At 55.1% G+C, this 27,621-nt stretch overlaps 1 protein-coding gene across 2 annotated transcripts in view; it reads left to right on the forward strand.

Annotated features, from left to right (window-relative positions):
• DSCAML1 (DS cell adhesion molecule like 1) overlaps positions 1 to 27,621 on the forward strand; it is a 340,977-nt gene that overhangs the window by 237,194 nt on the left and 76,162 nt on the right. For both annotated transcript variants that reach the window (XM_014855719.3, XM_070490215.1), the window contains 5 exons: positions 6,748 to 6,894; positions 12,625 to 12,903; positions 16,402 to 16,677; positions 18,959 to 19,255; positions 21,197 to 21,469. In XM_014855719.3, coding sequence (XP_014711205.2) covers positions 6,748 to 6,894; positions 12,625 to 12,903; positions 16,402 to 16,677; positions 18,959 to 19,255; positions 21,197 to 21,469 — 1,272 coding nt within the window. The remainder of the gene's footprint in view (positions 1 to 6,747; positions 6,895 to 12,624; positions 12,904 to 16,401; positions 16,678 to 18,958; positions 19,256 to 21,196; positions 21,470 to 27,621) is intronic.

Consider the following 27,621-nt stretch of genomic DNA (forward strand, 5'->3'; position numbering starts at 1 on the left):
TCAAGGCTGAGTAATATTCCATTGTAGGTATAGACCATATTTTGCTTAGCTGTTCTTCTATCGGTGGACACTTGGGTTGCTTCCATCTCTTGGCCATTGTGAATGATGCTGCTGTGAACACAGGTGAACAAATAACTCTTCGAGACCCAACTGTCAATTCTTTGGGGTCTGTACCCAGCAGTGGAATTGCTGGATTATATGGTAATTCTGTTTTTAATTTTTTGAGGAACCGTCCTATTGTTTAATCTTGCCTTTGAATGCTTAAAAATAATTATTTTAAAAAGACTAATACGGATATAGTAGAAACAGTGAGGAGCAGTGACAAGAGGTTTGCCAGATCTAAAAACATGCAGAAATGGAGTGGGTTAATCTGGGAAGGCTTCCTGGAGGAGGTAAGTTTAGAGCTGGGATCTGACTTTTCTGAGCTGCAGTTTCCTCATGAGTGAAATGGGGATAAAACTACCTTAGAGGGTTGGGAAGTTTCATTCGTTCGTTCATTCTGGAAATATTTATGGAGCACCTATTATGTAACTAGCACTGCTTTCACACTGAGTTAGTGTGGTCACCATCAGCGGGTCACGAGCAAAGGATCCTCTCGATATGACGTGGGTTTTAAAGCATCTCTCTGGCTGCGTGTTGGGAACGGATGGAGGCAGCGCAGGGCTAAAGCAGGAGGCCAGCTAGGAAGCCACTGTCCCTGCTTCATTCGGTAACTCCCTTCCCTCACTAGAGGCTGGAGTGGGAGCTGTCCAATTCACACCCTCCCGAAAACCCTCAGCTCCCTGCTCCTTCTCCACCGGCACCGTCTCCCCACCAAACACCCTCACGCCTCCCTGAGGGCAGAGACAGGGCCCGCCTTTGCGGAGGGCAGCGTTTCTCTGTCCCGCCCTCTGGGGCTGCCAGGAGCCCCGAGGTTTCTATCAATTACATCTCCGTGACTCCTGCAGCTCTGGGGAGTCTCTGAGGCCCAGCTCTCTGACCTTTTAGAAAAAGACAGACAAGATGCTGTCGGCTCACTTGGCACCTGTGTGCAGGGCCTCCGAATCGCCAAGGAGGGCTTGCTTTATTTCCAAGCTCCCGAGGAGGAAGGGGGAGAATTTGCAGGAAGCCCAACCGGGGAGGGGCCGAGAGCCGCGGCAGCCCCCAGCCCTTCTTGTACCTGAGACAGAACGGCCCACGTGCTGGGGACTTTCACCTGCAGTATTTCCTCTCATTCTCCCAACAGCCCTGTGACTTCAGTCCTATTTATGATCTCCATTTTCCTGAACGAAAAATGGGACTCAGACAAGTTCAGTACGATCATAGAGTCATCAGCTGTCAGACGGAAGGGGCTTACGAGTCTGTCTAATCCAGCGGTGCTCTGCTCTGGCCTCACATTACATCACCCAGAAAGCCTTTTAAGAATACCAATTTCCAGGCTACAGCCCCAGAGATTCTGAGTTTAATTTCGAAATCTCCTTAGATAATTCTAATGTATAAACATGCTTAAAAACACATGCCTACTCCAGCTCCTCCCTCTTTTTGTGGATGGGAAGATGGAGGGCCTGAGAGAAGACTGGACCCTCCTAACATCACCCCGGATGGTGTCCCAGGGCCACAGTAACAAATCATCACGGCCTGGGTGGCTTGAAGCAACTGGGATGTGTTGTGTCAGTTCTGGAGGCCAGAAGTCCAAAACCAATGTGCGGGCAGGGCCCGTTCCCTCTGCAGCCTCCAGGGGAGGCCCCTGCCTTGCCTCTTCAGCACCTGGGGTTGCCAGCAGTCCTCGGTGTTTCTCAGCTTGTAGAGGCATCACTCCGATCTCTGGCTCCATCTTCACGTGGCCTTTGCCCTGTGTGTGTGCCTGGGTCCAAATTTCCCTCTTCTTATTGGAGTCACACTGGATTTAGGGCCCACCCTAATTCAGTGTGACCTCATCTTTACTTGATTACATTTGCAAAGATCTTATTTCCAATGAGGTCACATTCACAGGCTCTCGGTGGACATTAATTTGGGGGGGACACTATTCAACCCAGTACACACCTCATCCTCAGTGGCACGGCCAGGATTCCAACCTGGTCTCCTAAGGCCCAGTCTGGGCTCGCCCCACCACACCTGGTGGCTGGGCCCTCTTCATCCCCCTCTTCTCACTAATGGCTTCCATGGAGCCCTCTCCCACCCTTCCCCAGCCCCCAGCACAGACAGCCGCACCTTTCCTGGCGGAAGGATGTTGTCTTCTAACTGTGGAATCCCGGGGGGCAGAGACCAATCCCAGCCTTCTCCATGGAGCCCAGTCGGGGACCTAGGGATGCTCCATCAAGACTTGACAAATTGAGCCAAACTAAATTGGATGGATGAGTCCTCCTTCATGAAGTCGTGAGCACCCCACTGACTAAAGCAACCAAGCGGAGGCCAGCTGACCTTTGTCCCTATGAGAGGTGCTGTTCTCCCAGGAGAGTCGTCCAACACAGAGCTTTGGAAGAGCATAGGAGGAGGACTAATGGTCCGAGCTCTCCCACTTATAGCTGTGTGACCTTGGGTGGGTTATTTCACCTCTCTGTGCTTTGATTAGTAATAATAGTATCCATTTCAAAAGGTTGTGAGGATTAAATGAGATAATGTTTATAAAGTCCTTGGCCTAACATGTAATAGGTGCTCAATAAAGATTTAGCTTTAAAAAAAAAGGAGAGGCCTGCTCCAGATCACCAGGAAAGAGGGTGGTGAAGCAGGCCAGAGTATTCGTAGTAGTAATAAAAGGCAGAGAAGGATTCGTTAACCACACACAGCACCTTCTGTCGTGCACGTGTTCACAGATGATACCACAGCCCTTGAGACGTGACAGTCAAGCAGTGCCAATGGCAGAGTCCACATTTAAACACGGCTCTATGTCTAGTCCTAGAGCCTCAGGGAAAGTGACCTGCACTGTAGACCCATGGGGACACTGTTGGCATTGGGGTGGAACGGTTCTTTCTTACGATGTCCAGCACCCCTGGCCCCTGAGCCACTGTGGGCCCTTAGTAACCCCCTATTATGGTGTCAACCAAAAATGATCCCAGACACTCACTTCCAAATGGCCTTAGGATGGGAGCTAGACGCAGAGGTCCTGGCCGCCGTTCTGTCCTTGCTCCGACTGGACCCAGCCTGGCCCAAGAGGAGGAGCCAAGGATGTGGCGTCGCTGCCTCTACCCGGTCCAGATACAGCTTGTCCCACTGGGGTGCGGAGTGTGGGCTGCCAGACCACCAGGGCTTCCCGCCACAGCCAGCCTTGGAGGCCAGCCTGCTGTGGAGTCCAGGCCTCTCTGAACCCCCCCACCAGCTGGCTGTGCCTCCCCCCTCAACATCGCATACTGCTGGCTCCACAGGCCTCTTGCTCCTTCGGTCCCCAGCAGGGCCCATCATCTGATTCTCATCAAACATGCAGAACTGATGTTGCACAAGTCCCCCCAAGAGGGGATTAACATAATGCCCCTGATTCCTCCTTCCCCTCTCTCGGGCTGTGCAGCCCCCTGGCCGCGGCCCGCCTTTGTTTCAGGAGCCATACACTGTATCTGGAAATGTTACTGCAATTAAATATGCACAAGGAGGGGGACAGGGAGGGGGAAAATGAGGACAATGAAGGATGTGAAACATAGATGCAGCAGCTGCTTGTTGCCATAGAAACCCCAGCTCCCCACCACCATCGCTGCCAGCACCCCTCCCCAGCTTACAATTCCAGGAGGGCCAAGGGCACCGCGGGCCTGGGGTGCTGGAGCTGCGGGGGGGCACGGTCCAAGCCGTCCAGGCTGGAACACCTGTGGGCTGCCAGGGTTGATTTTGGGGTCTCTTCTGTTTTTCCTCCCTCCGCCCCACCGCCTCTGACCCTGGGGCTTCTGACTGGCAGAAACACCCTCCAGTAGCTGTGCATTCCAGTCCCAGTTACATAATAAATGACGGGAGAGCTTCTGCATTTGGCTTTGGGATGTCACAACATGGAGCCAAAACGGCACATTCAGAGTCTGGCGGGATCCGGGCCTTCTCTGTGCTTCTCCGGGTCGTCTCCGACCGCTGGCAGTGAGGCTTGGCTCCCTCCCACCTCCTTTTTGTCTTTTACCCACAGCACTGAGCGGGGGTCTGCACGGTGTGGTCTGTGTGTTGCAGGGGGTCCGGGGGGGGGGGGTCTGCACACCGTGTTCCAGAGGCCTGGCAGGGTGCCAGACGGCTGGGTGTTCATGGGCAGATCCCAACAAGATGCTGCTCAGTAGGGACCCGTGTGAAGTCCCAGACCTGGGCCCACATAGCTGGGTGTCCAAGAGTAGAGAGAGGGCAAGTGGCCTGGCAGTGGCTCGCAGACACGAGACCAGGGCTTTAGCTGTGTGCAAGCAGAGCATAAGGCAGTGGTGTAATGGGGCTGCCTCCCGTCTCCCCTCCATCCCCCCAAAAATGAATGCGGGCTTAGTGTGGGGGTGGTAGCCCCCCTCCATCCTGTCCTGGTCAGCGAAGGCCAGTTGTCAGATCCCCACCACTTGGCAAAGCACCTGCCACATAGGTCCTAGTCATACATGAGGGGTATGGGAGGGAGAATTAGGAGAGCTGTGGATAAACCAGTTTATTAACCAGCCAGAGACTAACCAGATTGATGAAGTCATTTGAAACCATATTAAATAAATACTGAAAAAGAAAATCCTGGGGCCAGCCCGGTGGCTCAGTGGTTAAGTGTGCACGTTCCACTTTGGCAGCCTGGGGTTTGCTGGTTCGAATCCCGGGTGTGGACATGGCACCGCTTGGCACGCCATGCTGTGGTAGATGTCCCACATATAAAGTAGAGGAAGATGGACATGGATGTTAGCTCAGGGCCAGTCTTCCTCAGCAAAAAGAGGAGGATTGGCAGCAGATGTTAGCTCAGGGCTAATCTTCCTCAAAAAATAAAATAAAAAATCAATAAAATAAAATCCTAAGACTGCCAAGCCTTAGGAGAAGTCAAAGGGCAACTAGCTGCCTTCCGCTGTGTAAGGGCGGCTGTCAGTGGCACGGGTTTAGGCTGGTTCTGTAGGGCCCCAGCGAGTGGAACCACGACCCGTGGAGGGAGCTATGAGGAGACCAAGTGTGACCGAGGAAGATCTTTCTAAACGTCAGAGCTGTTAACTTTGGAATGGGCCACTGAGCCGGGTAGTGAGTTCCCCAGCCCTGGAGATATTCAAATGAAGGTTGGAGATCCATTGTCAAAGATGTGGTCAAGCACATTCAGCTTCTCAACCCTATACTTCTATAGCATTCATTGTCAGAAAGTCTCCTTTGGTGAGGTCCCTGTCGCCTGGTGGCTGAGATCCTGGACTTGTGCTCAGAGGGGTGGGAGATCACAGAATACTCCTGATGGAAGAGTGAGCCAGTATCAGAGCTCTTGTCGTTGGTTGAGGGGGTCACTCAGCCCCTGGGGGGGAGGAATCGGACGTCTAAATGACAGGATTTGAAGGGCATGGGGCTGCCCAAACCGTTTCCCTCTGACGGCCCGACATTCCAGGGTTAGCGGTCCTTACTGCGGGGTCAGCGTTACCCTCTCCTCGGCAGCTTCCTTCGAAGTCACGTCACCGTGCCGATGCCTAGGGCTGTGCCCGGGGGAAACGGCCGCCCGGGGTCTTCTGTGCCTCAGGGAAGCAGCGAAGGCCCGGAGCACAGAGGGATCCACAGGTCGCTTCTCAGCCTCAGTCCGGCTGGGTCGTGGGTGCGAGGACACCACCGTGAGCTCAGGGAGCCCAGGGGCCCATGCCGGCCCCTCCCCAGCCCTCGAGTCCAGCTCTCCCCTTTTTCAGTCAGCTCTGACTAGCTCAAGTTCAGGGTTTGCCTTAGGGCCTTGGACAAGGAGGTCCAGTCCACCTCTGGGTGGAGTCATATGTCAGACTCAGCAAAACAGGGGGCCTGCGACCTGTCGTCCCGGCTTCCCTGCCGAGTCCTGGCAGTAGGACTGTGGAGGGGGCGGGAAAGTACAGTGCGGCGTCTGCAGCTTTGCCGTGCACAAGACGGGTGTTCGAGAAGCCTTTGTTGAATTATTATCATGTATCTGCATCTCCATGTCCCCACTCCTAGTGTTGCTTAGCTTCAATAGTGGTTTGAGTGAATAAATGATTAAAATTGAGAAAAATGACTTAGGCTTGTGTTGGGCTCAGTGCAGAGGGAGAGCTGGGAGCCGGAAGGCCTGTGGTCCAGTCCACGTACTGGCTGTGTGACCTGAAAATGGAGGCCACGCCTCAAGCAGCTGTAAAAACAAATAGGCAATGAATGCAAAAGAGCTCTGCAAACTCTTGCAAAGAGTTAGGAAAGATGAGGACTAATATTCACTAAGTGAGCACTTACTGTGTACCAGACACTTTATTATTTTTTCAATCCTTACATCCACTCTACGAAGTGTTATTTGCACCACATTATACAGACAAGGCTCAGAAAGGTTAAGTAACTTTCCCAACACCACACAGCTAATAAGTGGACAAGTCAGACTTGAACCCAGATATCAGTCTGACTCTAAAGCCCAATGTCTTTCTGTAAAACTCTGAAGCATCCACATCTAAAAGAATAATTACCTTAATTCCTATTTGTTTACATGTAGAATATCTTCATCTATTGGAGATGCTCCCCTGCCTTCAAGGCTGCAACAACGTCACTCTCTCGTTTTCCCCGGTGCCTCCCCTCCCTGGGCAATAGTTCTGGCCTGGGAGCAGGCCAGCTGCTGGCCCAGGTTGCTTCTGATGGCGTGCCCAGCTGGGGGAGTAACGGACTATGTTGTGATTGTGTCTCCAGAAAACAGGTTTTTTATTACTTCCCACGGCGGGCTGTACATCTCCGACGTGCAGAAGGAGGATGCCCTCTCCACCTACCGCTGCATCACCAAGCACAAGTACAGTGGGGAGACCCGGCAGAGCAACGGGGCCCGTCTCTCCGTGACAGGTAGGCGAGGGCCGGGGTGAGGGTGCCACCCAGCCCTGGGACTGGGCACGTCCACACCACGGGCTGGGGAGTCCACTGTGTACACAGGGGACTCGGAGACGGAGATTAAGGAACACGGGTACAGAAGCCGCTTGGGGCAGACCTTGTCCAGTTTGGTTTTGGGTGTCCTTCATATAAAGACTCTGCAGGTGAATTCTTTTGAGGAGTCTGTACCTGAAGAAGCTTAACTCTCCTAAAGAACTGATATGCTACCACTTGTCAAACAGTAAGGGTTATGGGACCCATCCTCTTTTCCTCTTTTTGCCTTTGCTGCCAGGAAGCTCATAGGTAGGAATCTGATGCTCAAACATAGTAACATAGATTGGATTGGATTGGAATAGATTAGATTAGGGAGGTTCTTGTATCTCTTCACGTCTCTAAGTGTTTTTTAAGATTCTATTTTATCTATTTATGAGCACCTGTGTATCTCTTGTTGTAGCCCATCTCGCAACATTTGAAAGTAGGCAGAATATAATTCAGAATATAATTCATAAACAAAAATATAATTCATAAACAGAATATAATTTCTTCGTTAAATAGAGGATTCTGATTCTGGATTCGTTATAGCTTCTTAGAAGGGATGGAAGCTAATATTTACTGCATCCCCCCGTGTGCCTGAGATTTTATTCATTTGCGGCCTGTTGGGCACCACAAAGCCTTGTGAGGTGTGCGCTGCCCTCCCTACTTTTGCAGGCGAGAAAACCAGATCTTAGGGAAGCCGAGTAACTCGCCCAAACTGTTTAACCAGTCGGAGGCGCAGCCAGGATTCTCACTCCAAGCCCCCTGCCCCCAGCATCCTCCAGCTGCAGACCCCCACGGAAGGGGCCAATTGAAACACAACGTATGTGCCGCCGTCACAGAGAGTAAGGAAGGGCACATGATGCCGCCCCAGGAGGGCCTTCTGGAGCAGTGATCGTCAAATTCTCTTGACAGTGGCCCACAGACAGACGATTTTATCCTAACCTATGCCGTGCGCGCTGGCATCTCCTACGACACGCATTGCAATGCACTCTCATGTTCTCTATTCTATTCTCTCCTATTTTGATTTATCTAAATCTGGTTGCAGCCCACCAAATGGATTTCACAACTTCCTAACAGTTTGTGACCTGCGATTTGAAAATCTCTGCTCTTGAGGGGGTGGGGTTGGAGTGGCTTTTGGAAGGAGGATGAAATGATAGTCAGAATGCCTGGGTTTGGGGACCAGACTCACCAAACCACGCAACCCCTCTGGGCCCCTGGAAAGGAGCTTGAGCATGTGACCGCTCTGACTGCGTGCGCCTCTGACATTCTGTGGCTTGGTGAGGACTAGCCTGACCAGCAGATGACTTTATCCAGGACCCCGTCTCATTTGCCAGAAGCATTTGCAGGCAAGACCAGGGGAGCAGGAGCCAGGGGGGCAAACATGGGGCTGATTCCCCCGTGCGTCTCCAGTGCCTGGCCCTCTGCCTAGCTCATAGTAGGTGCTAGATAAATATCTGTGGAATTAACTGATGCCAAGGGAATCAGTGCTGTCATGTGGGGAGCAGAGAGGGCTGCACTGTGTGGCCCCATCTTTGTGGCTAGACTTTGGAATCTGCAGCCCTGTTCCCAAATGTGTCGGAGTGGTTCCCTTCCAAATTACAGGGACTTGTCTGTATGGTGTTTTGCATCTCATTTGCATGCTTCTCCTATGATGCGGGAGAGGCACAGAAACCCCTCCTGCAGGGCTGCCTCTTTCTCTTACACGAGTAGTTAGCCCCTTCATCTTACTAATCTCACCTCCAGCTTTTGGGGGGAATAAGCAGGCATTCCTCAAAAAAGATACTCTTTCAACTGGAGGATATGTCAGCCCTTCTCCTTCGGCTCTTCATTCCCCACCTGCTGTGAGAAGAAGGGAGGGGAGGAAGAGGATGAGAATGCCACGCAGAGACTCGGGGGAGAAACAGAACCGAGAAACTACACAGAGAGACAAAGACAGGAGACGACAGCAACAGCGTGAAAGAGAGTTAAAGGAAGGAGGAGGGAACGGAGGGGAGCCAAGGGGAAGGGCCCCGTGGAGTGACACAGGCCCTGATGTGATGTGATATGACAAGGCGATCTGCAAGCTGCTTGTCTCGGCAAAAATGCAACAGATCCTGGAAGGAGGCCGTGCAGGGGGGCATGGGTGTCAGGGAGCTCAGGCCTCAGCCTCCAGCCTCACATTTCAGGACCACTCCCAGGATGGCAGGTGGGGATCAGTCATGGGAAAGGCTGGGCGTGGGTTTCAGCTGAAATGTATCAGTCTTTAGAGACTGGAGCCCCTTGAGCTTCTGAGGCTGGTGTCCCAGAAGGGTGTGGTCCCTCCCTGGCAGGAAGCTCTGGGCCAACAGCTGGAATCTAGGCATGGAGACATGCAGCTGGGGAGTCCTGAGAGCTGCGTCCTGCCAAGGCACCCAGTGGCTCAGGGGGTCTGAGCCCGGCACACCCCCAAGGGACGGCCACCCCACCCTCTCCCCAGGCATAGAGGCAAGAGGAAGGGGTGAGAGGATACACGTGGCAGCGCCTTGTCGTTGGTCATTTGCTGAGGGCAGCAACCATACCTGTGGCTCTTCAGTCCTCACAAAGTGTTTGATAAAGGAGGAGGGAAGGAAGGGGATGGGCCATGGTGAAGTATATTGGAAAAAGGGCTCGTGAATCAGGCCCAAGTCCCCATCCTAGCCTCCCCTCCTCACTAGCTGTGCAACCTGCCACAAAATAAATCGTGTTTCCAAACCTCGGCTTCCTCATCTATAAAACGGGAGTGACAAAAGGTCCTCCACAGGGTTGTCATGAGAGTTAAATAGGGTACCGTGGGCAAAAAGCTTAGTGTGGTGTCTAACTCACAGGAAGCACCCAGTGGCGAGGAGCTGCTGTTTTGATGGTGGTGCTTATCATCCTTCTTTCGTTGCTCCCTTATCATTCCTACTGCATTTCCAAAGTGTGTGTGCGTTGGAGAAGCAACTTTCGTTTTTCTGTATTGTCCAAGATAAGAGGAGGCAGTTGCAAGAATAGTCTGGGCCACCAAAAATACAACCTAATAACAACCATTCTGTGCACCTACGTGCTTTTTAGAGCTTACCAAGTGCTTTCATGTGGAATAGGCATTATCATCCACATTTATAAAGGAGGGAAAAACCAGTGACCAGAGAGGCTGAGCGACTGGGCCATGCTCCCAAGCTCGCGGAGGGCAATGCCAGGTACAGCAGCCTCCTCGGGGTGCCCCGACCCCCACCCAGCCCATCCCCAGCTCCAACACGCCCCCCAGAGGCTTCTCAGGGCTGGGCCATCTGTCTCCTGGAGCCCTGCCCCAGCCCCTCAGCAGCGCCTGAGCCCCCCGGGCTGCCGCCAGTACACACCGCAGCATTTTACTTCTGCTCCGGAGTAATGAAAGAGGTTTCTTTCCCTCAGAATTTAATTTCACGCCTGAGACTCGGTGATTAATTCTCTCCCCCCTCCCCTTCCTCCACCGCCCTGTCGGCCCCTCCGCTTGTAAATTCTGCGGTGTGCCACGGAATTTGTGTATTTTGCATCAATTAAGTGTCACATTGAGTAATTCTTCCCTGGCACCGGGTTTGTTTATCCCGACCATTCCCACGGGGTTGTGGGGGGGAAGAGGCCACAGAAGCTGGCAGGCAGGGAGGGCGGGTGAAGAATAGTAATTGCCCGGCACATCTGCATAGTGATATAGCATCCGTCAAGCTCCGTGACACACATTTGCCGTTGCTGCCGACAACAACCTTCCGAGATCTGGAGGCGGCACTGTCACCTCCACCGTGCAGGCGAGGAAACTCAGGCTCTGAGAGATCATCCGACTCACCCAAGGTCACACAGCTTCTCAGTGACCCGGGCAGGACCTGCACGTAGGTCTCATGATGCCCCGCCCGGCTCCTTCTGAAAAGCAGTGGAAGGTGGGAAGGGAGCAGAGTCTTCTGGAAGGTCTTTCCCCAGAGAGGAGAATTCCTAGCCCAGCCCTCTCCAAGGCAGACAAGCTGAGGACAGAGGAAATTTCCCATTAGTCAAGGAGGACACAGACGGGGGTCAGCCGCGCCCACTATTCACTCTTGGGCAAAATTCAGTATTAGATTATTCCATCTCAGGTCCCATTGACGGAACAAGGGTGCGGAGAGACCTGATTTCTGATCTTGGCTCTGCAGTGTGATCCTGAGCAGGTCACTGCACCTCTCTGGTCTCAGAGTTCGCCTCTGTGCTCCCCAAGGTCCCTAAGCCAGCTCTACTAGTCTGTGAGCCTATCAAGTTGTGCAGGGTGGAGAAATCAGAGCACTGGCCCACCCTGCGCCTGAGGGCCCCATTCATCCTCCCCCAGACAGTAATGGCTCCATGGCCCCTGCTCTGTGCCAGGCACGGGAGACACAGCAGTGGATCAGTACAGTCTCAACCTGTTCGCGGTCTCCCAGGGCCTGTGCTGACTGGTGGTGGAAGGCCGTGGAGGAAGCAGCGACAGTGGTGGCCTCTGGGAAGCGAAATGGGTGGGTGGCAGGGGCAGGGGTGAGCGAGAATCCCTTCACGCTATACTCTTCTATACTTTCTGAACTTCTGCCATGTGCATATATTACACTTTTTAAATTTTTCTTTAAAAAGAAAGGGTTGTTTGAAAATAAAATGAAAGAAAAAGAAAATGCTATGGGAGTCCAACGAGACTGGCCTGGGGGAGACATCCAGAGGGGCGACATTGAAGCTGGTCTGTGGATGATGACTAGGAGGTGGCTCAGCAGAGCGAGCTGGCTGGGCAACCAGGTGGGCGACAGGGCGATGGCGCAGCACGCCACAGTGGACAACTGCTGAGATGAGAGGGGAGGGGAGCAGTGGAGGCAGGCTAGGCAGGACGTGGTTGGGACTGGGCAGAGAAGGCCTGGGGGTTCAGGGTAAGAAGTGTGGGCTGTATCATGTAAGTAAAGGGGGCCGAAGGAGGTTTTACAGCAGGGGGAGGCCCCCAGTGGGCAGAAAACCCAGGGAGGCCTTTCAGGGAGAACTGGGGCCTTAATCTTCTGCAGGTTAGGGCACAGGTCCCCCAGTCACTGGTTTCTCTTGGTTTGAGAATGCCAAACGAGGAGAATTGTTGGGGGGGAGGGAGGTGGTTCCCAGAAGGCTTCCCTTTGGAATCCTGGGCTCCAGAGGAAATGCACTGGCCTTCTGGGGGTCTTCCCAGATCGCAGGTGGGAGAAGACAGGACAGGGCAGGCGATTGTTCCCCCATCCTGAGAGGCACCCCCAGTCTGGTCTGAGGCCCAGACCGAGACTTACCAAGAAGTGCAAACTCGAGATGCCATGATTCTCCTGTCCAGGGGGTCCCTGCTCCCGAGTCTGGGCCAGACTCCGCGGACTGTTGGTATGAAACGAGCTCTCACGCACACTCCCTTCCTCTCTGCTCCTCTTGCCCTCTTTCCCTCTTTCCATCTGTCTATCTGTCTGTCATTCTAGCCTAGTCTGCCCGCCTTATCCTCTCCTCCCCTGAGCCCCTGCTCCCAATCACAGCTCTCAGGGCCTCCATCGGGCCTGAGTAGGAGAGTTTGGGCCAGAATCTGAGGCTCAGGGAGACACGTGAGCCCCCTCGCTGGGTCTGGCTCACTCTGGGCAGTGGGCAGCAGGTTCCTGTTCTGGGTACTTGCCTTCCCTCCCTCACCCCCTGCACCCCACCCAGGGCTGGCTGGGGCTGCTGATGCTGTCTGCCTTCCAGACCCTGCCGAGTCGATTCCCACCATCCTGGACGGCTTCCACTCCCAGGAAGTGTGGGCTGGCCACACCGTGGAGCTGCCCTGCACCGCCTCTGGCTACCCCATCCCTGCCATCCGCTGGCTTAAGGACGGCCGGCCTCTCCCAGCTGACAGCCGCTGGACCAAGCGCATCACGGGGCTGACCATCAGTGACCTGCGGACTGAGGACAGCGGCACCTACATTTGTGAGGTCACCAACACCTTCGGCTCAGCAGAGGCCACAGGCACCCTCACGGTCATCGGTGAGCGCAGGATGCCCCTCTTCCAGCCCCAGTAACCTTTGAGAGCACCACAATGTGACAGAGAGGGGCATGGTGGCAGCTGCCCCTGCCTCTGGCTGGCTCCAGGGGATAATCCCCTGGTTGAGGAAGGCAGTTTGGTGCCCTGGGAAAACCTCTGGGTTTGAAATCAGAAGACTTGCCTTTTGGTTCTGGCATTATCAGACTGACTTTGGGCAAATCACCTAACCATGATCATTGCCTCCATGTCCTTTTCTGAAAAATAGGGTAATGATCCTGGCCTTCCGACCTCCCAGAGGTCACGTGGGTCAGAAGGGATGATGAGGGTGATGGAGAGAGGTTAACAGGGCTTCCTGGCTTGTTGGGAGGAGGCGGTGTCTGTATTAAAGAAAACAATGCTGATGTTAATCAATTAGAGAGGACATATGTACCCCATCCGAGGCGACATTCAGAATATTTAGAATAATTGATAGGGGCACTGATCGGTCAGATCAAGCACTGGGTGTAAACAACCAAGCCACCCTTTCCAGGACCTGCCAGCTGGATAGCAGCTCTGGTCCTTCCTGTTCCTCCCCCATCCCAGAGCCCCAGGGGTCCAGGGAGCCCCGAGGGAGAGCAGGGGGCCTTAGCAGACCCCTGCTGCTACTGCTGCTGAGCCCCTGGGCGGGCAGAGAAGTCGAGGCAATGGGGCTGATGCCAGAAAAGAGCCCTGAAGGAAGATTCTTGAAAGTTCGGGGCTTCCTTTACCCCCGACTCCTGCCCCTCCCTTATGTGACCCTGCCTCAGTTGCCCCATCTGTAAAATGAAGAGGCCCTTCCAGCTCAGGCATCCAGAGTCTGACTCTCTGAGCTCCCTGCTCTCTAGGCTGCAGGGAAGGTGCTGGCAGCAGGGGGGCTAGGATTCAGAGAGCTTCAGGGAATTTCACTCCTGTGAGGCCCTGAAGGTGGTACCTGATGGCATCTTGAGGGTCGTTTCCTCCGGGCAGTGAAGGAGGCTGTCCAGAGGTGGTCCCACCCCCATCCTACAGAAGGTTCCCTCTGCCACAGAGATTGACCCAGGAAGCTCTCCTCCCACCTCACCACCTGTCTCATGAGCAGAGAGCTGCCGAACTGCGGACCCTTGGGTGGACCAGAGAACCACAGAGCCTGCCCCCTCCTGGGCTGGCCTCCTGGGCCTGGTGTCCTGTCACCCTCAGCCCAGATGTGTGCCCAGTGTCCTCCCCACAGTGAAGAGGTCTGGATGGGTGGAGTGCGTTTATCTGCAGGGCTGGGAGGAAGCCCTCCCAAGCGAATTCACCGGAAGCTGGAGGAGCAGAAAGAGCCCCAGGAAGCGCTCTGGGAGTGACAGTGCATGATACAAATGCTTGGGTTAAAATGCCACCGGCCCACTTCAGGGCCTAGGGCTTCCTCACGCACAGACAAGCCCTAAAGCTCGGAGCAGGCAGACAGAAGGACAGGAGTTGGTACCCACCCCTTTTCGCCCTAAGCACTGTCCAAAATGGTTTGGTCTAATATCATCTTCACCCCCTCCCCCACCCTCCTGCTATACACACACCACACACACACTCATGCTCACACCTGCATACACACACACACACACACTGTCCCAGGGAACAGGTGAGGAGGGCAACATACCCCCCAATCCTTGGGGAATAGCAACTGACTGGGTACTTTGGTGTTCACAGCTCCTGCCCCAGCACACACAGGCCAGCAGGTACTTAAATGCACACAGGCAGATGTGTTAAAAGTTGACACGCCCACTTCCCCGTACACACATGCACACGTGTAATAGTGCCTGTGCACATACACAGACACGCACTTTTCTCCACCCTAACATGCTCACATCCTAGCACACGCTCACAGCTCTACAATAAGTAACTGCCTCCAGCTGTGTGCACACCCCACTGCCCCGTATGCATAGGTAGCCCTGATCCTCCTCTGATGCTCAGCTCCCACCGTCCCTCACACTGGGCTTGGCTGGACAACCAGGTTCAATGGGAAGTGACATAGCCTTTCTCTGTCTTCCATCCTCTCTGACTGCCCCTCTCTGCCAAGTTCATGGACAGGAAAGCAATGTTTTTCCTAGCCACCCCCCCCTCCCCAGGCGCATCCTGCCACCAAGCCAGTGCAGGGGCAGCGAGTTCAGAGCGGCTGGCTGGCAGAGCCCTGGAGCCCTGGCTGGTGACTGGGACAAGCAGGACGCCACTCGCCTTCTGGTGCTCTGACGTTTCCTGAGCAGCAGCAGCCCTGGGAGCCAGCAGGGACAGCCGCGCATGAGTCGACTCGTGTGTGATGTGACTGTACCCCACCTACCCGGGCCTGCCATCCCCCCATCCTGCAGGCTGCCTCACTGGGGGTCCCAGGCTCCTGCAGCCCTCAGCCTCTTGCATAGAACACCAAGCCCATGGAGATCAGGGGAGAGAGGCCAGCTTGGGGTGGGTCACCAGCCAGCCAGGCAGATAATCAGTAAACGTGACTCAGGCAGCCGTAGGGATGGAAAGATGAGAGACACTACCCTGCTTTCAAGTGGCTCACAGTCCAGAGGGAGAGACAGGCACAAAGGGGCTTAAAAGACCACGTGCTTAGAGCAGTGTCAGTTACATACAGAAAGGCCCAGAAGAGGGGTCCTTAACCCAGCCTGGGAGGGAAGTGATGTCCAGGAAGGCTTCCTGGAGATGACTTGAGCTTAGTGTGAAGGATGAGTGGGAGTTAGGCAAAGAAAACAGAGCTCTATGCAGAGGCCTTGGGGCAAGAAGTAGCCCAGGATGTGCAGGAACCACAGGCAGGTTGCTGTGCAGCAGAGGTGACAACAGAAGGAGGGGTCAGGTCCCCAAGGGCCTCGACAGCCCTGAATGCCATGCTGAGTCTTTGAGCGCCGTGGAAGTTCTGAGCAGGGCAGTGGCCGGCTGCAGCGTGGAGGAGGGATAGATGGACACCGGGAGAAGGGAGGCAAGAAGGAGGGTACCGCGTGGGTCCAGGCCAGGAGCTGCAGCCTGCAGCACAGCAGGGGCGGTCAGACGAAAAGCAGGGACCAACTGGTGCACAGAGAGAAAGTCAGACCAGCAGAAGGTAGCGACTGGTTATCCATATGGGTCTGGGAGACAGGCGGCTGGGCCAAGGGTGCCTCCCTGTTTTCTGGGGTGAGTGACAGGGAAGATGACGAGCTGTCAAGCTCCATCCTCCTTACGAGTTGAAGGGAGTTCAGAGAACCGCCCCCCCCCCACCCCCGACCCCGGGGTAAGGGATGCACATCAAGAAAGCACAGGGCATCATAAGAAATGCAGAGAGAGCTTCTGGCCTGACTCTGCCATTTAACAGATGAGTAAACTGAGGCCTAGAGAGGGGCATGCACTACTCCCAGTCCCCCCACAACCAGGGCCTCCTGATTCCCAGGGCCTTTTGTGACCACGGCCCACCCCCAGCCACACTCCACCTACAGTAAGCCCTTTTTCTTTTCTTTTCCTCCTCGCGGTTCCCCTCACCTCTCCCCGGCCCGGCCCAGACCCGCTTCACGTGACCCTGACACCAAAGAAGCTGAAGACGGGCATCGGCAGCACCGTCATCCTCTCCTGCGCCCTGATGGGCTCCACGGAGTTCACCATCCGCTGGTACCGCAACACCGAGCTGGTGCTGCCCGACGAGGCCATCTCCATCCGCGGGCTCAGCAACGAGACCCTGCTCATCACCTCCGCGCAAAAGAGCCACTCCGGCGCCTACCAGTGCTTCGCCACGCGCAAGGCCCAGACCGCCCAGGACTTCGCCATCATCGTGCTTGAGGGTGAGCTGCAGCCGCGGGGAGAGAGGGGTGGGCTCAGGGCTCCCAAAGCCCCTGCCGGAGGCGCCCGCCGCGGGCTCCCTACCTCTGCTCCTGATAGGAGGCGTTTACCTAGCGCTTTCTACGCACCAGGCAGACGCACTATCTTACTTCATCCTCCGAGGAGCCCCGTGTGCAGATCATTTTTTTTAATGTTACTTATTTTGCAGTTGAGGATACTGAGGCTTCGGTCACTTGCCCGAGGTCACACAGATTTGAGCTTGGGTCTCTTAGCTATCATACTGTGTTGCCTCTGCCCTCCAAAATTACTAGGACTTCACTATTAAAGGATCTTCTTTAGAATCTCAAAGGCTTTCCATCCCAGAGGCCCTTCCCTTCCTAGAAGAGTGCCAGGAGCCTCTGGACTTTTAAATCCTCTCCCTGCTTGAGGCTTCTTCACCGTAGGCCCTGTTTCTTACCAGGGACTCAGGTTTCTGCCTGCTTCTCTCCCCCTAAAGCTGCGGTCACCCAGGGTTCCTCACTCAGCACAGCTGTGTATGGTGGTTCAGGTTGTTCACTGCACAAAGTGCCCAACAAAGAGGGTGAATAAGGACTGACATCCAGCTTGCCCTCCACTTGCCGTGCCATGAGGCCTGGCACCGGGCTGTGACCCCACAGAGGAGGCACCTTTTTCTTCTTTGCACAAAGATACAGTGAGGCTTAGCAGAGGCCCCATCCTTACCAACAAATTTAGTGGTTCCCCAGCTCCTTTGTTGCTACGGAAACAAAACAAAACAATCCTATTGCCTCTGATGATTTTTCACTGTAGTAACAGAGACACCAAACCCAGGCAAGCCCCACGGGCATCAGGCTCCCACATGGGTCCATGTGACAGGTAGACCTATGGGTCCTCATTCCTTGGGGGTGGGACGTGGGAGCTGGGACCTAAGCCCTCATCCCCCACCCTGAAGACAGTGCCCAACAACTTCCCCCTGCGGCCCTCGCCGCCTCCTGTCCTGCCAGATCCCTGGTCTCTCTTCCCAATGAGGAGGCACACCAGCCGGGCACAGCCTAGCTTCAAATGGGTGCCTTTCATCTCAGGGGCCCCCCTGTCTGAACCACTCCCCACCTGGGAGCAGACCACCCCCTGCCCAGCGCATTTTCTCTCTGAGAAGACAGCCATTGATGGCCAGTTTGGAGCAGAGACGTGGAAAATGAGGCTGGTGGGAGGGGGAGAGAGTATGGGGGGGGGGGCGGGGACAGCCAGAAATGGAGGGCACAGGGAAAGAGAGAGGAGGGGCCGTAGGCAGTGGTCCCTGGTGGGCAGTCCCAGGCTCTGCCAGGCACCAGGCTCTCCCCAGTTTTTAGATACGGGTCTCCACCAGAAACGGGGGCAGGGGCTGGCAGACTGGCCGAGCCTCTGTTGGCATCAGCATGTGGGTGTGAAGTGTGGGTCGGATGTAGGATGCCATGTTACTCTTGCTTTCTTTCCTATGCTTGTTTTGCTCTTTTGCTTTTTTAAGTATTTAATGCCAGTTTTAATCCTTTACAAGAGTCCTGCGTGGAAGGATGGCCAGGGTTAATAATTACATCCCTCCTGTGCCATGTGAGGACATTGGGGCACGGGGGTTAATTGTCTTGTTCAAGGTTATTCGGTCACGGCCGCAGACCCCCCACCGCCCCTGCCCTGGGCAGCTTGCATTTTAAGCCTCCACCTTGAGGGCTTTTGCTAACAGGGCTACCACCCCCTCCTGCTGGAATGAAAGCTGGAGTCGGACTCTGCAGGTCCGGCCGGGTCAGTCCTGGTTCCACAACACCGTTAACCTCTGAGCCGCTGCATCAGTATTAATAAAGGGAGGAGAAAGAGGCGACAAAGAAAAAGTGTAGGCCAGCTAACATTTATTAAGCACCTGCAAAGCACTGTGCTGAGCACCTTTACTGCATTAACTCATTTAATCCCTCACTGCGTCAGCATGTGGAATGTACACTCATTATCCCCGTTATCTCCATCCTCCGCAGATAAGAGATGGAAAGACTCAGAGAGGTGAAGTAACTTGCCCAAAGACACGGAGGTAACAGGTTGCTGAGGGAAGATTCAAATCAGGAGTGTTAATACAAGTGCAATCGTAGTTGGTACCTCACAGGGTTTTTTGGATAGCGCATGAATTGATGTACAGGAAAATCTATTATTATATTATTATTATGGCTGCTGCTCCCCCTCCTCCTCCTGCTGGGGTGGGGTGGCCTGGTGGGACAGTCTCTCCATGGCTCAGTGACCCTGAGGGGGGCTCCTCGCTCCCTGCAGATGGCACGCCCCGAATCGTCTCGTCCTTCAGCGAGAAGGTGGTCAACCCCGGGGAGCAGTTCTCGCTGATGTGTGCGGCCAAGGGCGCCCCGCCCCCCACTGTCACCTGGGCCCTGGACGACGAGCCCATCCTGCGGGACGGAAGCCACCGCACCAACCAGTACACCATGTCCGACGGCACCACCATCAGCCACATGAACGTCACGGGCCCCCAGATCCGCGACGGGGGCGTGTACCGGTGCACGGCGCGGAACTCGGTGGGCAGTGCTGAATATCAGGCGCGAATAAACGTAAGAGGTGCCTGTCTACATTTAAATATCAGAATAGGCTTTTGAGTTCCTTTGCCATCTTTGTGGTGACCATTATTCTTGTGGTGATTAGTACTTATTATTGGTCGTCATTTTGATTTTAGTAGTGGTCTCTCTCTCTTTCTCCCCCTCTTCCCTGTCCTCTGGAGGTCCCAGCGTCCATTCTTGTGTGTGTGTGTGTCTGGTACAGTTCACCCCCCATTATATTCCCACCACCTTCCTCCCTCTTCTCTCCCGCAACCTGACCTGCCCCCCCACCCCATTCCTCCCCATCAAATCTCTCTGGCCCCAGGTACCCTGAGCGCCCCACCAGCATCCACCAGCCCCACTAGAGCCTTGCAAGGACAAGGACAGAAGGGGCAGTGGGGCCAGGCTTGACCTTTGATGGGGTGTCCGCCAAACCTGTGTTCCCAGTGTCCTCCCACTGAGCCGTTCCCCAAACGCTCCAGGAGATGTAAGCAGCCAGGAGCCAGGCGTCATCTTCTCCCAAACTGCCATCCCCCTCCTGCCCCCCAAGGCCCAAGCCATCAAGAGCAGGAGGCTCAGGGGCCGGCCTGGTGGTGCAGAGGTTAAGTTTGCATGTTCCGCTTTGGCGGCCCGGGGTTCACCAGTTCAGATCCCGGGTGTGGACATGGCACCGCTTGACAAGCCATGCTGCGATAGGCGTCCCACATATAAAGTAGAGGAAGATGGGCATGGATGCTAGCTCAGGGCCAGTCTTCCTCAGCAAAAAGAGGAGGATTGGCTGCAGATGTTAGCTCAGGGCTAATCTTCCTCAAAAAAAAAAAAAGAGTAGGAGGCCCAGGCTGGGTGGGGTCACCCTAAGGCAGGTACCTCCAAGCGGGGGAAGGAGTCCTCAAGGTGATCCTCCCCATATCACTTCTCCAAGTCACTGCGGTGAGAACAGAGTCTCCTCCAAAGCTCTCTGCAGCCCTGTGGGGTCAGACTGGTCCTCATCTGACCCTACCAGTGACCCCTGACCCCCAGGCAGAGGAGGAGCAGGGGAGGAGGAGGGAAGAGGTGCTGGTCCGGGGCACTGCTGGCTGCCATGGGGGTAGGGCAGGGGCGCGGGAAGTGCATGTTAAATTCACCTGTGCTGCATCTCCAGCCCCACCTGAGGAACGTGGCCTCCCATTCGGCCACCCTCCTGCCCTCTCCTCTGAATTGGAAGCGAGCAGAGCTGCAGGGTCCCGGGAGATCCCTGGTCCAGCCCTGCATCTGCTGGAGGGGGTGGGACCTGAAGCCCAGAGTTTCTGGTCCCCACTGCAGCGCTGTCCCTGCCTGCTGGCCTCTGAGCCCCTGTACAGCTCCCACATTGCCATCTGCCCAGTGACCCAGCGACGACGCTCCCTCCCCACAGCCACTGTGATCAGAGCCACCCGTTTATAGTCCCTTCTCAGGGACCCACAAAACACATTTACGTGTTGAAAGAAAATCACCAACTCACCCAGTGAGGACCTTCCTATTGTCTTTAAATATTTAATGTACATAATATCCTGTTTGGTACAGACCATTATGAGCAAGTCAAATGAAGATAACAAAATCTCCACATGTCCATTTTAACCCCAAAATTTTAATCTCCTTGTAAATGAGGACTCGCCCTCCCAAACCCCAGTCATTTCTTGGTGAGGCTTCGGTTTGCTCCCCGTTAGGGGAATGGATTCTTGCCCCAGGCATGAATGGAACGTGTCTGTTTGCCGCTATTTGAAGCTAGTTACAGAGTCCTTGAGAGACCACGGGTGTCCCCAGTTCCAGCCTCTGCCTTCAGCCTTGTAATGAAGTTCTCTCCCTCCCCCCGCCGAATTTCCATGACAGTTTCAGAGGCCAAGCAACTGAGAAGAGCATCCCAGGGTGGCGCCTCACTGTCTCTGGCTAACCACACCACTTGCTCCTCCTCTCTTCCTCCTCCTCCCTCCTGACTTCTACCCAGGCCCTCCCAGCATCCGGGCGATGAGGAACATCACAGCGGTCGCCGGGCGGGACACCCTTATCAACTGCAGGGTCATCGGCTACCCCTACTACTCCATCAAGTGGTACAAGGACGCCCTGCTGTTGCCGGACAACCACCGCCAGGTGGTGTTCGAGAATGGGACCCTCAAGCTGACCGACGTGCAGAAGGGCATGGACGAAGGGGAGTACCTGTGTAGTGTCCTCATCCAGCCACAGCTCTCCATCAGCCAGAGTGTCCACGTGGCTGTCAAAGGTAGGCCTCCCCCAGACCGCAGCCCACCTGCTCCCCAGGACTGTGGGTCCCTCTCCGGCCAGCCGCTCAGGGAGCAGCAGGCAATCCTGAGTGAGTAGAAGGCCGAGGAAGAGAAGGCCTAGGCCTGGTGTTTGGGAGAAAGCAGGCAGGGTAGAAGCCTGGGGTGACACAAGAAGGCCATGAGTACATCTGTACCCACGTCCCCTCTGTGGGCTGCAGGACGAGGCAGCTCTGACCACAGGGGCAGGAGGGGCCAGTGACACAAAAAGAGGAGCCAGGTCACCTTCTGGGCCAGAGGCCTAGGTCAGAGCTGGCAGGCTGTATCAGTCTCCTGATGTCAGCATGGAGCAACCAAGAACTCAGCAGGGGCCCCCAGAGACCAACAAGAGGAGGTGAGGGGCAGGAGCAGGAGGCTGGTGGAGGGAGCTCACATAGGGGCCCCGACTCCCCGCCGGGGCACAGACTGGCCGGCTCAGGCCACGCTCACCGGATTGGCAAGGACCTTTCAGCTGCTGATGCTGCTTGAGGCCTGGAAAGCACCTCTTGGTGCTTGAGAACCTCCTCCCTCCCAGGTGCTTCACGCTCACTGCGGGGCAGGTCTGTGTTCTGTGTCAGGGCACTCAGCACAGGGCCTGGTACACAGCTGCCATTCAGTAAACGTCTGTGGGTTAAATGAGTGAGTGGATATAAACGAGCAAATGAATGAGTGTGGGAGTAAAGCCGGCTGTGCCCTTGGTTTTGGGGCTGTGCAGGTGTGTGAAGATCCTTCCCAAATACATTCTTTGGAACTGGCAGGCCTGGAGACTGTGTGGGCAGTGGGTGAAAGTGAGGTAGCCTGGTGGCTCTGGGGGCAGGACAGGGAGGGAGGACCTGCCGGGCCCGGCTGAGGGCAGGTTACTGAAAGCCAGGCAGCTGGAATGTGAAGTCACTAAGTCAGTGATGGCCGTGATGGGGAAAGGGCTTACGTCCTTTCTGAAGAGCCAGGATGGGCTCAAGCATGGGAGGATATGCAAAGGGCTGACCTGTGCAGCCTGAGGCTCTGGAAGGGTGAAGATGGCAGCCTGGGGCTCCACGTGGAAGGAGGGGGCCCTGTGGTCTCCAGCCACCGTCCTGGTCTCCAGCACCAGAATGCAATTATTATAATAATATGACGGATGTAATTGTGGAGGGCCCACCACACGCCAGTCACGTGCTAGATGCTCTCCATGCACTGTTTCATTTCACCCGACGCTGCCCACTCATCTAAGGCAGCTACCATTTCATCCCCAGTTTCCAGGGCAGAAAACTGAGGCACAGAAGAGTTAACTCAGATGTCCTCTGGAATCAGAAGTTTTCCCGGGTCTGTCTAACTCCAGACCCTGGACTCTAACCCAGAGTGACCCAGAGCAGGGGAAGGGCAGGCTGGGAAGAGGCAGGTTCCTATGCTCGTGCCCAGGAGTAAAGGAAGAGAGCTTCTGGGAGCACCTGAGAGGGAGTCAGGAACCAGGAGGGGAAGGCTAGCCCAGGCCCTGGGGCCCACGGGAATGAAGCAAAGCAGAGGAGTCTGGGCCTGCGAAGGGGCCCTGGCCCATGGGAAGGCCCCAGAGGGTCCCAGACCCCTGGTTTCTTTTGCGCCAAGAATGAAAGCAGGATTGAATGGAGGCCCTGTGGACAGGACCAGAGAAGTGTAAGAGAAGGAAGAGTTTGGGGAGTCACCTGCTGCCTTTGGTTTGGCCCCATCAAGTATGCAGACATGATGGGGCATCCAGGTGGACGTGTCCACAGAACAGCTGGAAAAACTGAACGGCAGCAGCGAAAGGCAGGTCAGCATTTCTCTCCCGAGCTCCTTGTCACCCGGGCTCACCCTCGTCGGCGCACGGGGGCCATGTCACATGCATCCTGTGCACCCAACACCTGTCACAGTGCCCCACAGTGAGTGTTTCTTGGACTGAAACTGAGACCGTGATCTGGGTTGGAGTGACTTACTGTGAAGCCTGGCTTTGAGCCCCGAGAATTGGGGGTTATGTGGCCCTCTCAGCCCTGGGGAGGAGAGAGGAGACCCTTACAATATCTGCCTCCTGCCTCAGGGCGGCTGCACCCCAGCCAGGCCGAGGGGCATCCTGGCCACCTTCTCAGCCTAATGCCTCTGCCCAGCCCAGGGGCCTTGTGCCGGCAGGAACCTCACAACCCTCAGGCCACATTCTCAGCTTGGTGGCCCTGGAATACAGAGCAGCCTGCCTCACCCCTCCTGGCATCGTGGGCCGCCTGTATCCATTTCTGTTACAAGCAGCGGACCGAGAGTTTACAGTGTAAACATCACATATTAAAACATCTAACCTTTGCTCTACTCCTTCTGCCTGCCCGCACCAGCGAGCATTTGGCCGGGTTTGTTGGCTTAAAAAAAAAATAACAGGGCTCCAGCGAGCCTCAGAGTACGCAGAACATCCTGAAAGCTGCCTCTGCACATCAATTATTCAGCCCCATTCAGGGAGCGATCAGTCCTAATGAATTGAATCTGATGCATTCCGTCTGAGCGACTCGCTGGGCCTGTTGTGATTGTGCTGAGCGACAGTGTGTCCCCCAGCCCAGGGGGAGGGAAGGAGGAGTGTGCGTGTGTGCGTGTGTGATCCTAGAGGGCAGAGCCCATGCACCAGGCACGTGTTTCTCCCAGCACCCAGCATAAGCTTGGCCTTCATAAAGCGGGGGGAGGGGAAGGAGGGGGTATAGTGTACACATCCGCCCTTCCTCATCCTCAGAGTCTGAAAATCCAGCCCTAGAAGGGGTATTATTGCCTGTTTTCTCTCCAGACCAAGAAACAGTATTTGCATGAGGAGCTCTGGGACCCCTCCCACTCTGAAAGCTCAGGTCCTTCATCCTTGCTCTTTCCCCGACTCCCTCTCCCCACCTTCCCCACCTCATTAGAGTGCACTTTTGCAGAAGAACCCATCAGAGCTGATTATGGGCACGCTGCTTGATTAGCTGATGTGCTGTTCCAAGAGCTACTCAAGGAGGAGGGTGGGAGTGTGCCCCTGGGCGTGGAAAGGGGCCCTGACTGTGGGGGAGGAAGGCACGGGCCCAGGGGTAGCATCCTAGAGCCCACTCCTACCACCTGGCTGGGACGGGTGTCCCACCTGGAGAGGCAGAGCAGAGACCTGGAGTGTAGAAAGGGCGAGGTGGGGGTGGAGCAGGGCACTAGAAGCTGGAGACCAACTGGAAGTCCCCCCACCATCTCTCTGTGGGGCCAAGGCTTCGTGGACTGGGTGGGGCAAAAATCCATGCTGCTCCATGAGCTGGAAAAACAACTGCTGACTCCATTCCTTCTGGGACTGCGTGTCTACTGATGAATTTTTCAAACACAGAGCTAAGAGCAGAACACACCAGACACACATGCACGTGCAGGCACACACATGTGCAGAGACCTGTGCATGAGTATGCATGCACGTACACATTGGTGCACACTGTACACACATCAACCTGTGCACTCTTGCACACGTTAACATCCATGCATCCTGGCAGTTACATATAAGCAAATGTTTCCTCTGTCTGTATCCTCCTATAAGGCAATATTCCTGAGCCACAAAAGGTGGCTGCAGGTGGTGCCATATGAATTATTGCCCAAATGAGCCTGCAGTGGCCTGGCGAGGTGGGAGGGGCCGAGGCGAGAGAAGGTGAGCATGCTTTGAGGGCTGTCTGGGCTTCAGTGCGGGTGACACTGACTGGCAGGGGAGAGCCAGGCTGCAGGGAAGGCAAATGCTCATCTCAGGGCACCCAGAGAGATCGTTGGCAAGATGCTAAGGGGAGGGCACATAGATCTAACCTAGATTTGGTGGCTTTAGGGCCCCCTGTAGCTGAAAAATAACATAGCATAAAAGCGTCTCTGGGCACGCAGGCTGAATGTTTAACTAACTAAGAAAGGCAGGGCTGCAACTGGGGCTCCTTGGCGTTGGCTCAGTGAGGAAACATCTCCATCCCCACATCTGAGCCTCTGAGGGCCTCTGGAGCCAAAACAAGGGCATGAAGGGCTTTCTGCCCATGCTCAGCAAGGCCAGGACCAGAAGGTGGTGCCAGGTCCCTGTGGAGAGCAAACGGAAGAGGGCACGCACACACGCTCACACAAACACTCTCACTCCCAAATGCCCATATTCCCCACCCATACTCCTTCCTCTCTCACTGCTCAAACCAGCCCCGCCGTGTGCTTGGAGCCTCTGGAGGGGGCCCCCTTCCACCCTAGTGAATGGTGGGGGGCTTCTGTGATCATGGGGCTTAAGAAAGAGCCAGCCCCCTGGCCAAATGCCTGCTGTTGGCAGAGGGGAGGTTTGGAAGGGACCCGCCGGAATCCACAGGAAGGAGGCACACCAGGTTCTAGGGGCAGATTGCCCAATTGTGTTGGGGGCGGGGGGCACCAAGGAAGCTGCTGCCAACAGCCCTGTTCCTCAGCAGAGGGAACCGGGAACATAGGAGCATGCATCCTCCTTATCGGACAGGGTGCAAGACGATGGCGGTGGTCATGATGTTGATGGATGATGAAGCAGCAGCAGCATCCTTGTATTATTTAGTGGCATCTCCTGTGCACCCGCTATGTTCCAGGCAGTTCTATGAATATAGCTATGCTCTAGACAGACAAAAATCCCTGCCCTCAGGGATCTGCCACTCCGGGGGGGGGAAATGGGTAATGCATAAAAGATGTCCCATGTCAGATAGGGAGTGGGGATGAGAGAGCCAAGGGCAGGGGAGAATGGCTTGCAGTTTTATATAGGATGGTCAGGGAAGGACTTCCTGACAAGAGAGGGTTGTGTAAAAAAAAAAAAAAATGAAGTAAGTTATTATTATTCCTAAAATTTCCTAAAAATTCCTAAAATTCCTAATAAGTGATTATTATTCCTAAAATATTAGACTTGTTATAGCTGGAAAATCAGCATCTTGCTTTAGAGGTTGCTTGGTCCAACTCCTCCGTTTTTCAGATGAGGAAACAGGCTCAGAGGCAGAGGCGGGTGGTGGTGAGGAGGCAACTTGCCCGCAGTCACTGGCATGGATAGCAGAGCCTGGAACCCAGGTGTCCGGCCTCCCGGGCATGGCTCTCTCTCCAGCAGAGGCTCCAGCTTCCCCCAGGGCCCGTTCTCTGCTGAACAGGTGCAGTAAATAAAAAGGCTCCGTCTCAAAGACAGATGATGAGAGACACCACAAAGAGTTTATGGGCTGGGCTGGTGGTCAGCACGCCCCCCTCACGCAACGCTCCCAAACAAGTGGCCATAAAGGCTTTATGGTGGCCAGACACCTCCTGGACTGCCACAACCGCTGGATCTTCTCGGTTCCTCCATCCTCTGGCCCCTTCACCATTGCAGCACCTCATTCCAATCCTCCCTCCCTCAAATCTGGCTGAGTTGCCTTCTCACTAAAGATGACTGTGGCCAGAGCAGGGCTTCAGAGAGAAGCCCCCGCATTATGTGGCATTCGGCCCCCTACATTCAGGCTGTGTTCTGGGGAAATACAGGGACTCAGGGGCTGGAGGGGAGCCCTGGTGGGCTGCGATCAACACTGAAGAGGTCCCTGGTCATCACCGTGATGGAGGTAGTCAGAGCCCCCAGCTCCTAAGGAGTTGGAAATGGACACACACATTCAGCCAGCCCATGTCTGCCTCTGAGCACTGGGGAAGACACCACTGGCTCATGGGTCAGAAAGCAGCCCCACAGCTGGGCAGCTGCCCACATACACCTTGCAGAGCCTCCACATCTTGCATCTCCGAGCCTGCCGCTCACTGTGCTCCTCCTCGTATTCAGCGACCCTGCCAAGGAGCCAACATCTTGAGGCTTTCTTTTCCTTCCAGGCTGTCTCATGTGCCTGGAGTTATGGGGTAGTCAGAATGCTGGCCTGGACCTGAGGAATCCTGTGAGCAGTTCTGGCCCCTTCATCTCCCACCAAAGAGTTCATCAGGGGACGATTATCAACCACAGCATCACACCGGGCCTGTCAGCCCGTAGCAGGAGTTGAGGGTGGAGGGGAGCCAGCATCTGTCTTGGACCTCTGGGCAGTTGTCTGATCGTCTGCCTCCCACAGGTCAGCACTCTAGAGAGCTCTGGCCAGCCCAGGTGAATGTCTACCCCCCAAGATGGATGTTGGCTACTCTCTCCTTCAGTGGCCTCTCAAATAGCCACCAATATTATTGCTGAAGACCA

This window comes from Equus asinus, chromosome 20, assembly GCF_041296235.1.
Source record: "Equus asinus isolate D_3611 breed Donkey chromosome 20, EquAss-T2T_v2, whole genome shotgun sequence".
In the NCBI taxonomy this organism is placed as follows: Eukaryota; Metazoa; Chordata; class Mammalia; order Perissodactyla; family Equidae; genus Equus; species Equus asinus.